Source organism: Adiantum capillus-veneris, chromosome 21 (assembly GCF_014529385.1).
Source record: "Adiantum capillus-veneris isolate H3 chromosome 21, ASM1452938v2, whole genome shotgun sequence".
NCBI classification, from domain to species: Eukaryota; Viridiplantae; Streptophyta; class Polypodiopsida; order Polypodiales; family Pteridaceae; genus Adiantum; species Adiantum capillus-veneris.
Window position 1 is genome coordinate 43,007,034 of NC_140951.1, and position 13,049 is coordinate 43,020,082.

General features: G+C 44.4%; 1 protein-coding gene across 2 annotated transcripts in view; it reads left to right on the plus strand.

Annotated features, from left to right (window-relative positions):
* The window catches only part of LOC147430857 (uncharacterized), a 36,739-nt gene extending 26,968 nt beyond the window's left edge, over positions 1 to 9,771 (plus strand). Inside the window, exons 3-11 of one of the 2 annotated variants that reach the window (XM_086493398.1) lie at positions 4,285 to 4,464; positions 4,539 to 4,676; positions 6,277 to 6,345; positions 7,499 to 7,540; positions 7,654 to 7,749; positions 8,027 to 8,134; positions 8,376 to 8,468; positions 8,542 to 8,621; positions 8,704 to 9,771. In XM_086493398.1, coding sequence (XP_086349524.1) covers positions 4,285 to 4,464; positions 4,539 to 4,676; positions 6,277 to 6,345; positions 7,499 to 7,540; positions 7,654 to 7,749; positions 8,027 to 8,134; positions 8,376 to 8,468; positions 8,542 to 8,621; positions 8,704 to 9,616 — 1,719 coding nt within the window. In that variant the 3' untranslated portion in view covers positions 9,617 to 9,771. The remainder of the gene's footprint in view (positions 1 to 4,284; positions 4,465 to 4,538; positions 4,677 to 6,276; positions 6,346 to 7,498; positions 7,541 to 7,653; positions 7,750 to 8,026; positions 8,135 to 8,375; positions 8,469 to 8,541; positions 8,622 to 8,703) is intronic. The other variant, XM_086493399.1, reaches the window with a different exon arrangement.
* Positions 9,772 to 13,049: the final 3,278 nt, after the last annotated feature.

The window sequence follows — 13,049 nt, forward strand, 5'->3', positions numbered from 1 at the left end:
TTGACCTTTCCCTTTCTTGGCGACCTCAATCCATTTTTCAGCCTCGTCCGCCTTTTTCTGTGTCCTTGTTATCATCTCCGCCCATGAAGATGTCTTTGCTACACTCAGTTTCTCTTCCTTTGTGATCATCCTTACCTGTTCCTTAATTTCCTTAATTTCATCTATTACCGAGGGTTGAAATTCGCCTTCCTCTAGTCCATTGCTTACTCTATCAGCAAGCTCCTGTTTAAGGGCTGAGACTTCTTTTTTGAGTATCCGTATCTCGGCGTTTGGGTTCTCCTGTTTGAGGGTTGAGACTTCTTCTTTGAGTGTCTGTATTTCTCCGTTAAGGCTCTCTTTCTCCTTCTTCCACTGTGCGCCCTCATTGAAGACCGTCTGAAGTAGGTTGGCCTTCTCCTTCCACCATCCTTCCATCTCTGTTTTCCACTCCTTCATTTCCCTCTCCATCTGCGCCATCCGCTTATTCGTGAGCACGAAGGTTGCCTTTGCTCGCGGCTTGCAAACAGGTGAGACATTGGTGGCTTCCGTGTCCTGTGCAGGGTCTTCTTCAAGTGGATCCCTTACGGTGAGGCCCAAAGAATCAGGGTCTTCTTCAAGTGGATCGATTACGGTGAGGCCCAAAGAATGAATGAGAGGTGCGATAGATAGGTTGAGGAGAGGGGTGGAGGGGGGGGGGGGGGGGGGGGGGGGGGGGCGCGATAGACAGATGGGGGGGGAAAGGGGGGCGATAGACTGAGGAGGGGGGGGGGGGATAGAGAGAGAGAGAGAGAGAGAGAGAGAGAGAGAGAGAGAGAGAGAGAGAGAGAGAGAGAGAGAGAGTTGACACGGCCCGACGTAGTTCTGTGCCCAGAGGTATCGGCCCCAAAGTCTAGCGCCCCTTTCACTAAATCTTTTTCATTAATCATTGCAAAGTAGAACTCCCGAGGGACCTCTGTTCTCAGACTCTGCGTCCAAATGCTTTGTAGAGTGGGCATTTGGGCCCCAAGGGCTCTTATAAACAATACAAGGGATGCTAAAAGCAGAGCCCCAAAAGCAAAGCTTCAAGTCCCAATAGCATCTGGCCCAAAAACTGGTGTCGAAAGCTGGCAGTGCAAACTGCGGAGTTCCGTACCATGCCATGTCAACTGCTAGCGAAAAACGCGAGGCTGTCCGTATAGCCTGCCACGGTAGCCAGTCCACGCGATTTGGGTCTTCTACATTATTTTTATTTGCCTTGTGTCCCATGGGCCCCGTCGAAAGGGTGGCCATAAGTTGGAACAACTTTAAAAGTCATTTTTCATCTGCTAGGTGGTCATGCCATGTCATCACTTTGTGACAATTCCTACATTTTACCCTCTTCCTTTGTCGTGGGGGCTGGTGGATAGCTGGCTGACCCAGGCCCTAGGAGGTATATAGACAGGAGGTGGGACACCTTGGGGAGTAGTGTGTGCGCAGGCCTTGTGGTGCCTGGCACCCCCTTTGGGGAGCCCTAGGAGGAGTATGGAGAGCGGGGGGGCAGCATGGGCTAGCGTTTTGTTGGCTGCTCTCCTCTAGCGTTTTTCCTCATCATGAGCAGGGCAGCACGTTGACGTTGATAGGCAGCAGGGGATCAATCTTGCATTTCTCCTTCTCAGGGCAAATGCATGGAGGCGCTACGATCATGCAGATGCAGAGCACCTCCATCATGGTGCAGGCAAACAGGAGGAGTAGATCCGTGTTTGCTAGGGGGTAGCCACACCGTATTGCAGGCCTGATTCGGTTTCTTCTCCCTTCAGATCAGCTAGGGCAGCCTATGACGAGACACTGTCAGTGGTTTCGTGTGCAGGAGTAGTTGCGAGTGTCAGTAGCAGTCGCAATTGTGTGCGGGTCTATCCATTGGGCATGTCAATTCTATGCCGGACCACCCTTGGTCACTTGTATGAGGAGATTGTTATCAGCATGGTTAGCCTTTCCCAGATCTCTCTCTCTCTCTCTCTCTCTCTCATTCTCAGATGTCCCGTCTCTTTCTACCTCAATAATCTCTCTTCTCCAAAGGTGTGCCTTGTTCATGTGCTTGGCATTGTAGGTGTTCTAGATCATCAAGGTGCCCATCGGATCATGAGCCAGTTCTTGTCTTCATTGCATCTTCCGCTGCCACCTTTGACATGGTATCAGAGCCCTATGGTGATACGACCACGTGGATGCTCGGATGTGGCTGATCCGGTGTGGTTTTGGAGATGATTGAGAGAGAAGAAGCTTGCTGTTTTTTCTTGGTTTTCTCAAGTTTGGGGCAGATTTGGGTATGTGGAGGCCTTGGATCCTCGTCTATGACTTCCCTGTCTTTGGTTATCCCAGATGGAGTTATGTTGCCGTTTCTTCCCGCAAGGAGAGCAAGCATGCGGTTGTTGGATCCACAGAGGGAGCTATTCATTTCCAGCTTCTTCCTCAGAGAGGAGTGTCTGGACAACAGTAGGATCTTCTTCAACACTTCGAGAGCAGGTTTTTATGGCTGTGTTATTTTTCCGAGGAGATGGATTGACAGTTTTGCTGTGCCTTTTGCAAATGCACATCTTTCTTGGAATTGTGGACAGAGCTATCTATCCGATCGGTAGCAGGTTGATGATTCGGTTGCACTTTTGTACCAGATTGTGGATTATGGATGATAGAAGGGGATCTCTTCCCAACGAGAGAGAAGAGGAGAATGACACTTGATGGGGTCCCAACTAACCCTCTCAAGGGCGGCCCACACTGTTGCCGTTGTGGTATTTTCTTTAGATCGTGTAAATGGAATGTACACACATGCATTACCTCAAGTGCAGACTCTACTGACTCGAATGATGAGTGTCGCCGTAGTAACTCCTCAAGACGAGGCACCCGGGGCTGATTTGATGTACCTTTGGATCCTTCTCGATGTGGGATTGCGGATGGCTACCAAGGGCTACGTAGATTTGGGGCTGAATTGGCTCCCGTTGTGAGAGGAGTGAAGGGCTGAAAGCTGGCCGCAAAAACACAGACCTGTGATGTAAAACGCAGCAGATCTCTTGTGTAGAGCAGGGCTGAAAACGCAGTTCTTGACGATGCCGATGATGGACAGCAATGGAGCACTCGATGCCGGCGAGGGAATGAGCGACGGGAGGCTCAATTGGCTACTTAAGTACCATACCGCAACGGAGATGGCTAGCGATCACAAACGCAGGCAGATCCGGCAAGGGAAAACTCTAGGGCGGAATTTGCAAACATGGTGGCACTAGGGCTGATCTGGCAAGGAAATGCAAAAACGCTAGGGCTGTAGGTTGTTGTAAGCATCGCTGGGTTGATTCTAGCAAAAACGCCAAGGCTGGTCTGCTTCGGAAACGCCAAGTTGCTCTGCTTTCTCTGCTAACTCAATCTGCAACCTTTTTTAAATTCTTGGCTGCCCGGCTGCCTTTATAGGGCTGAATTTTGAGTTATAAACTCCCTTAGGCTTAGGTAGGGCAAACTGTTCACCAGACCCAACAAAATAAATCTTAAAAATGATTTATTAATAAATTGGACTGGGGTCAGTTTTTGGGTGAAACTATCGCACATCTGCTCACCCAGGAATCGGATCGACGCGGGGGATGGCTTGTTGGATTCCTCTAACCTAGAACTACATGCATGTCATGCCAGATGCCCACCATAGTGTAATAACATTTGTCAAAACGCGTGTACAAACCATTTATGCAAGAGGGTTCCAAAACTGGAAAACCTAATCTAATGGACTCGTCTGGACATGCAGGTGCTGGGAACAGGCTCACAAAATTGCCGGTACTAATCCTCCTAGGATTCTAGACACTCCTTTCTAGGAACTGGCTCTGGAAGTCGATGAAGCATGTCCACGTGGCACATAGAGCCATGTGCACGTGACACAAAGTGCATCCATGCTTATGTAAGGGCATGCAGCGTGGAATGCATGTGGGGAGTGAATGTGTGTGTCCAGTTAAGAGTAGGTTATTTTTGGCACCTTTCCAAGAGTTTTATTTTTCTGGGTCATGGCTTTGGTGGTCGTTTGCTAGCGTAGTGTGTTTCATGGTACTGCTTGATGCAAGAAGGTGAATAACGTAGTTGCTAACTTGTGCCCACAAGGAAGACGTTATGCTAGATGCAACACTGAGAATTATCACTAGCCAGAGTCCTAATTTGTTGTAAATGAAAAATTGTAAACAGTACAAGATGACCAAATTAGGAAACAGTGGAACTGAGAGCTGAAGAAATCTGTAATGCAAAGAGACTTTTTACATGTTTCATTGTACCATGCATCCAATTTTGCTTCTAGGCAGTCATGTGAAGGCCTATTCTAATCTGCAGGTGAACCCTGCTCTGGCTGCTGTGAGTCTTACACAGGCCACACGAAATTTCAGGAGACTTTACATTGGCAATGTACCTGCATCTGTGTCGGATGGAGAACTTTTGGAGTTCATCAATGCTGCAATGCTTTCTGTAAATGCAAACAATCTGCCAGGAACAAAGCCTTGTATAAACTGCATGGTTAGTATGTTTGCATCGGTTTATTCCAAGTGAGAAGCTACCAGCGAAACTAAATCTGTTGGGGTTTTCTGTAGGTCAATGTGGAGAAGAGCTATGCTTTTGCTGAGTTTCTGACTCCAGAGGATGCTACTGCTGGGCTTGCTTTTGATGGAATAACACTCCATGGCACTACCCTGAAAATACGGCGGCCAAGGGATTACGTTCCTCCTCCGGTGAGTAGAATGGGCGATCCACTTCATGCAACTTCCAAGGGGCACTATCGTTTTCATTCACCTAAAACAATTTTCAAGTGAAGACACTTATTTTTCTTTATAGAAATCATTGATGGATTTTGTTTGGGCCTACAAGGTCTGCGTTATGTTCTATCGTGTGTCTCAACCGGTACAGATTTGTTGTTTTTGATAAAAGAGTGCCTGCTTGTGATAGAATGGCCCTTATTTTGGCAAGAAGATCACTATGAAGCATGTGCCAGATTTGTCAGGCATTGGGTTTTTGTGTGCGCGCGCGTGCGTGTGCACCTGCAGGGAGTTAATTTTCTTGTTCCTGGTAAACAAGTTTTTAACTGTAGAGAGAGGAATGCCTGCACCCATGGACAATGCCGTACACATCCTCTTTATTTGCTGATTTTCGTAGATTGTTGAAGCCACAAGTGAGTCCTTGACAAAATACAATCTATAAAATGATCGAATTATTCTGTGCATTGTGGTCCTTCAGCACTTTCAAGCATTACCTTGTAAGCATTATATGAAGTAAGTTTTCTGAAAATGAGCCATATTGTTCCGATGCATCAAGCTATACTTGGGATGATAATGTTGATTATTGTTCTATAAAAATATCTGCCTATCTAGGCATCCTTGGGAAAAGTTGTAGTTGTTAATGAAGTTCTTCATTCTGTCGCATATGTTGCAGGAGTCTAGAGAGAGGTTTCTTAATTGGAAGGGAGGAGCCTCATGGAGGAGTTTGAATAGCTGGTTTAGAGAAAGATAGGCCATTGTAATTGAAGTGTTCGAAAGGGAAATATGAGTTTTTTCACTTTGTGATCACTTCATGAAGTTACATTTTGTTTTTAAAAAAAGAGCTCACCATGCAAAAATCAGTGCACAATGTAAGAAAACCTAATTTTCTTAGAACTGTTACAAATGTTATATTTTTCACTTTTCTTGAGTCATTGGGGTTGTAGAGAGTGTTTAACAAGATAATGGCCGATGTTAAGTTGTACGAAGCTCATTTTCTATGAAGAAGCTTGACGAGTAATTTCTATTTGCTTGCCCAAAATATGGAACATTAACAAAAGCCTTGGGAAAATCAGTGTGGGCCTTCAAGCAAGGGGGGAGAACGTACAGGAGGAGAAGAACATTAACAATGGTTTAGGAAGCTAGTAAATTGAAAAACTTTTTGGAAGCAAGGAGGAATGATTTGTCGAGGACATTAGAGGGGATTGATGGGCAACATGGTCTGGGCACTCATAGGCAAATTCTTGTCAAGGTAATCTTAGTGAAGTTTGTGTCATGTTTTGTTTGAAGGGTTTAAGGGTGGTTTTCTTTCAAAATTAAGAAAAGCCTTGAAAGCCATTGTGGCTGCTACTTGGATGTGATATTATGACTGGTTGTCAAGAAGCATTATGTTATAGACTATAGTCGTGACTTGCTTGAGAGGCATGCTTTCTTGAAATGTTGCAATTTAAGTTTTGCTTCATTCAAGGTAAGATTCCTGGCCGACTAGTGAAGTAAGTTAGCTGTTTTCTTAAACCTGAGCTACATAATACCCCATGGAACAGGAGAATGGTTTCAGAGAATCCCTGTTGTGGTGCAGAATGGGGGAGTGGGCATTGGTTCTGTCGTCGGCATGGTATCGAGTGTTGTTCCAGATTCTCCACAGAAGGTAAAAATTTCTACCTGGTTTGGATGTCAGAATTTTAACAGCTTGTTTAACTGACTGAAACTTGCAATTCAGCTTTGTTGGTAAAAATCTTGTCAGTTTCTTTCAACTACTTCTGATTTCTGCATTGCACGCGCAGCTTAGTTTTTCCTCATTAACTTATATACTGCACTGCTGTTTGCTGGGAAAGGTCAAATGTGTGAAGCAGGAAGTGATGCGTTTTATGTTGCCGAGGGGAGGGGGAGGGGGAATGATCGGCCTTAAATTAATGTCAACATATCCATGGCTGAATGCAATTTAGAGAAGTGGTGTAATTACAATTTTGTCTGCAGCTCTTGGATACCTGTCAGGCAACTTGTAAAGCTCCTCTACTCTAAGCCTTTCTTCACTAGATTTATTTCTAATAGTTGGAGTTATCATGCTCAGGATGAATGGCATCCATACACAAATGTGACATGATTTGTTGATTTGTTTTGGTGAGAAGTCATCCGATTACATTACAACCCAATGTAAAGGTCAGAGATGGTGATGAAATGGTGTCTTCCATCAATAGACAAAGCAAATATCGTGGTTGCGAACAGAGTTGTTAGCCCAATATACATAAGCAAACGCTAATCCAAACATCAAAAGTCGTTCTGGAACCTTTACCTAGACACCTTTGTCTGCGTAGTTTGGCTGGGTCTCCTCTTCTTTGCCTCTCTTTGTACTCCTCTGCAGTAGGTTTATGCTGAGGCTCCACAGGAGTTTCATTTTACACTGTTTCTCTTTCAATGCTGTCCATTTTTGCTCTTTTGGGCACCCTCCAAAAGTGCCTCCTACTGCAAAATGTAAAGCAGTGCTCCCATTATACCCTTTGTCTACCTTCCCCATGTATGGTTGGGAAAGAAAGTTATCTTGGGGGACTTGTAATCGAACATTGATACAGAACGACAGTGTAATTACTGATCATTTGTCTTTAGTAATTGCTTTTAGCAAAAAAGAGAAATTGGAGAGTTTTAATGGATGTTGCAGTCTGTGATTGATTTTGAAAATGTTTTTCATAGTGTCTTTCACAGTTCTCTTTTGTTTGTTTAGCAAGGCAAAGAGTATAACAATGTTTTGGACCTTTTGCGCTTCATAAGCATTACTAAACTCAGTTACTTCTTATTTTTTGAAGATTTTCGTGGGAGGAATCTGTAAGACCTTGTCTGCAGAGAAGGTACATTAGTGCTACACTTTGATAGTTAGTCAAATTTGATCTATTTGAACGCTTCTTGCATGATAACCTCAATAGGAAGGAAAAGGATTGTAATATTATGTTGCTGTTGCCAGGTCAAGGAGATTGTCACGGCATTTGGGCAGTTGAAGGCTTACCATTGGGAGATTGCCGTGAAAAATAATCAAATCGAGGCATTTGCCTTTCTGGAGGTGGAATCTTTCTACCATTGTGACCCACTGTGTTCACAGCTTAATTTAATGTGATTCTTCTATGATGAGGGTGGGCAGTCAGCAGCTTATTGTGATTAAATTTGTGTTTTTATTGTGGGGTCCTGTTAAAATTTGTATTTAATCTTTAGGCAGTGAGTAATGTACAACTAGCATTGTGTTCTCGTGTTGTCCTACTGTAGATATATTCAATTTTATTTTTAATAGATTAAATAAAGGTTTAATCTTATTGTAGCTGATGGTCTACCATTTGTTACAGTATTTAGATCCGTCTGTGACCCTCAAAGCTTGTGCTGGACTCAATGGCATGCGATTAGGAAACAAGATACTTACTGTGGTTCAAGCTACCCCAGATGCAGTCTCAGAGGTAGGTTTCTCTGCAAGCTAGAGTGCCTAAAATAGGCTGGCAGTCATTTTATGGTGCGGAGTTTTGATTGATATTGAAGTTTGCGCTTTCATAGCATATATAATTATTTAAAGCTCAACTTTCTATGCTTTGATTGGTCGACCAGTGCCTCATTGAACACTTTTCTTGTCTTCTCCTCTTATTGTATGATACACTGTTCTGATGGGGAAGGTTTAGTTACTTTTTGAGTTTCTCTTTTCAGACTGATGGGAAACAGGATCCCTTTTATGGTGTCCCAGAGCATGCGAAAACATTATTACGGGCTCCAACACGTATTTTGGAACTCCAGAATGTGGTATTTAAATCACCCGTATTTTTTTTCAATTAGTCTTTTACCTATTTCTTAACTTAGAAGTTCTTGAATTCAGATTACCAAAGCAGAAGCTTTATCCATGTCAGAAGCAGAGTTTCTAGAAATTGAGGAGGATGTCCGCACAGAGTGTAAAAGGTACTCAGTGTTGGTCTTTCCTTTTGTTAGTTGAGTAATAGATGTGCAAGGCCAGGTAAACTTAATGATACTGTCTTTTCAGGTTTGGAACCGTGAAGTCTACTCATATCGTTAAACCAGAAACGAGGCTAGACGAGAATCCCCAGATCAATTTAGGAGATGAAAATAGTGCAGAGCAGCTTTTGCTTCAAGCTGAAGAGGCCTGTGTGTCAGAAGTCGACAAAAGAATTGCTGAGTATATAGCTAGTGTTGGGGGTGAAAATGTTCTGTCTGGTGGCGATTCTGCAAAAGTGATTGGGGCTATTCAAGAGAATAACTGTCAGTCTTCAAATGCCTCTGTGGAGGAAACAAAAGAGGCACCAAGAGCAGAGCAGCTGGAAAGTGGGGCAGTTACTGAGGCCTTGCAGGTATCAGGGAAAGCAATAGAAAAAGATGGAAGAGAGAGGCAGAACTCGATTGATACAATACCAACAGATATGGAAGAAGCTGTGCAGCCTGGAATGGACATAGAAGAGAAAAATGTGGAGAGGGGAAACCATGGCACCACCGTACATAATGCTGACCCCAATGTGCAAGTAATGGAGGATGTTGATGTACATGGTGCACTCACACATGACTCAATCCAACCGGTGACACAGAATTGCGACGCACAGGGTACAACTATGCCATCAACTCAACTAGTGGCAGTTGGGCAGAGCCTTATAGACATGGCTGAAGCTGCCGCTGATGCTGTGAATGCTCAAATAAGTGAGGCTGACATAGGCAGGGTGTATGTGGAATTTACCCGTGAAGAAGTTTGCTGTAAAGCAGCACATGCATTGCACAGGCGACTTTATGCGAATAGGTCGGTCATTGCCGGATACTTTCCGCTTAAGATGTACCAGAAGAAGTTCAAGAAAGGTCTAGAGCCACGCACGCATGAGGAAAGGCAAATACTGGCACTGGCTGCTCAAGAACATTTGAACTCATTTATACCAGATAGGGGAACAACTTAATATGCATCACTCATGTTGCGACTTATGATGTTTTTTGGTTGCAACGGCTGATTTGTCTGGTCATTGATTTACAGGAAGCTGAGTGTATCTTTCTCTCATCTAAGTTGGCTTGTGTGTTTTCGCTGAAAGTTCAACAATACGAGCCTTCATTCCAACTCTCCGTGCAACTAGTTGAAAGCCTGTTCAGTCGCTTATTGTGAGGTAGTGGCTGGGTGGTGTAAGAAAATTTAAACAATTTTGGGTGCAGTCAAGTCTTTCAGTGTGCCTCTTTTAGTAAATAGGACTCTAGTAAGAATGCCGGGTGTGAGTTATATCCACACTTGACCCTTCTAACCAGGTGCAACTTATGTCAAATCTGATCACCTAGTCGAAAGTGGATACTCATCTTGCATATTTGTTGCGAGTGATGAAGGGGCTGTAATGATCAAAGTTTGTGTGCAAAATGGTTGTTAGATCACTGAACGACTTGGCATTCATCTAGCGTTTTGAGGAGGTATCATATGTGCTCAGGTATGGAGGAAGTGCTAACTAAATGAACCTTTTCACTTAACCCTTGCATGGGTTTCTGGCCTAGTTTCATAGCTAATGTATCTCCACGATTAAAGGAGAGGTATGCAGTTAGAGAAGAAGGTTCTTAATTGTGGGTATTACATCTTAGTCGTGGGGACAGGATTGCTAAGCCCCCCCCCCCCCCCTTCTCTTTCCCCCAAAAAGGGGGACTTGAACACACACACACACACACACACCTTTTTTTAGTAAATCTCGTTGATTCAAATTATAAGTGGAACCCTCAAAACAAGGAAAACACACCAAACAGAAAAGATACAAAAAGTGGAGCAGCATGAGGCTCGAAGGGCTAGAAACAGTTGAAATAAATCCTATAGGCATCAAGAGTGAAGTAGGGAGACGGGTCAACAACAATGCCTTGAAACATCAAGGAGTTGTGCTGGTGCCAGATGGCCCAGCCAAAGAAGACCGCAAAGTAAGATTGTAGAGACTGAAGCTCCCCAAAAAGCCAATATCGTGTGTGAAAAGTGGCGGAGGGAAAACGCAACCAAAGAGAATTCTTGCTGAATGAAGGATCTGGAGCTGCGCAACCCCACAATAAGTGCGGCAGTTTCCTTGGCATCCCCACATTTGCGACAATGCGAAGGTGCAATATCCCGAGCACGCAACAAGCTACCAACAAGTAAAACTCCCAGTAAGCAGTAACGGGAGTCCACATTCAAAGGAGGAATAGGGGAAATGTCAGCAATCATCCTCTGAATCTCTCGCTAGAGAGAAGAGTAATGGTGCCCCAAGCGAAAATGAGATGCAGCATTAGGAAACGAAAGAACGTGTCTAGTATCATCCACCACGTCCTGCACTTGGCATATTCCTTTTTGTGAAAGAAAATAGGCATGACGAGGGCAGCGCTAGGCCAAAGTCGAGAGGAAAGCCTTGCTCCAATGCAAACTCTCCAATCGAAGGGAATTGCCAAAAAGAAGTTGGCAACCATGCCACCTTCGAGTCCACAATGAGAGAGGAAGTAAAGGGGCATCCTGGAATGTTTCCTTGAAGCTAACCAAAATCAACCTCCCAATATGTCGGCTACCAATGACCAAATGATGGCGTAACAATATGCTCACACATATGTGACACCATAAGTGTCCAGGGTTGCTGATGTTGCACCAAGGTTGGTAACAACATAGCTTTCCGAGCCAAAGCATGAGTGTGCAAATCTAGAATATTCAACCCGCCAAGGCGCTTGGGAGAACACAGCTTGTCTAAAGACAAAAGTCGGAGGCTTTTTTTTGTGAATGAAGTATGCTAGAAGTGCTCCAAAAAAGTAGACATAAGGGATTGCAAGCGCAACCGAGACCAACACAACAAGGGTAAGAAAACCCCTACATAGGCCTTGAGAATTCTTTGGACAATCCTGAGAGGTACATGTAGTGGCCAAGTGGACAATTTCCAATAATGCAACTTAGAATGCGGATGCTGAAAAACGCAATCGAATTTATGCACAACCGATACATTCCAGGCCAACGGATAACCCAAATGGGGAACTATGATGTGCGGAGGAACAATCTCCCCCTGCCATAATAGCTTATGCCAATCATACTCCTTCAAAGGCAATCAATTGGATTTGCGGAAGTTGACTTTGAGGCCCGTTGCCAAACCAAACAAGTGAAGAGCATGCATAATCAGCTCAACATCGTCAAAATGATTGCGAGCCATAAAAGAAGAGGCATCCGCATAGGCCTGGCCACAAAATGCTTTCCCGACGGAAGCGCAAGACCATGCAATCGACCATAAGATGTCAAGAAATCCAGATACACAAGCAGGGGATGAGCAGTGATTGCATAGAGCAAAGCACTGAGGGGACAACCCTGCCTTACCGATCGTCCCAGAGGCCAAGGATCTGTAAGAAAACCATCCAACAAGCCCGCAGAAGAAGTATGTGCATACAAGAAAAAGACCACGCAAGAAAAGCTTGGGCCCAAAGCCCAATTGTTTCATAACGTCTGACTGCAATGTAGTCCCAAAGAATAGTATCAAAAGCCTTTTCAATGTCAGCCTGCATGACCAATACACCCCGTTGAGTATATTTCACATACTTCATGCCTATGATGATATTGCCAGATTGTCAGTAATTTGACGGTGCGGAATGAAGCCATGTTGAGATTGATGTAGGCCTTCATGTAGAAAGCCCTTGAGACGATTAACAATCATTTTAGCCAACAATTTATATACCACAAGCATGACCGTAATTGGTCTCGAATGAGAGAATCCTTCACATAGTGCTTGCTTAGGTATCAACTTGAGGAGGCCTTCTTTCCAAGAGGAGGGCAGCTATTACTGCTGCTCCCAGGTCGTATTCATAATTATCAACGGAGACAACTTCAAGTCATCCCAAAAAGATAAGAAAAATTCCATAGTAAGACCATCCCAACAAGGCGCTTTCCAATGGCCCAAATTGAGCAGGCTGGCATACAATTCTGACTCCGTAAAAGCAACCTCCAAGTCTTGGGCTTCTGAATTAAAAGAATGGGAGTGACATGCGAAAGAAACAAGCAACATGCTTGGCAAGCTTCCTATGCGAGAGGTAAAGGGGCCTCAAAGATCTTGCCATAATGAGACTGCAGAACTTGGGCCAGCTCCGGTAAGGAGGAGGTCCACACCCCTGACGGAAGCTTGATTCTCTTAATAGCTTGAGATTGCCTAGAATGATGCAAATGCTGGAAGAATTTCTTACAAGCGCAACCTTTATCTGTAAGAGCTGGTTGGCGAGCTCGAGTTTGCCATTTAGCCAGTTTCCTCTCATCGTTATGCCGCAACAAAGTGCGAGCAGATAACAAGTCAGTGACCTGAGTCTCATCAAGAGAGGGAGTGTTGGCAAATTGCATCATTTTATGACAAGTATCCTTTGCCTGCATAACTTCCCTCTCAT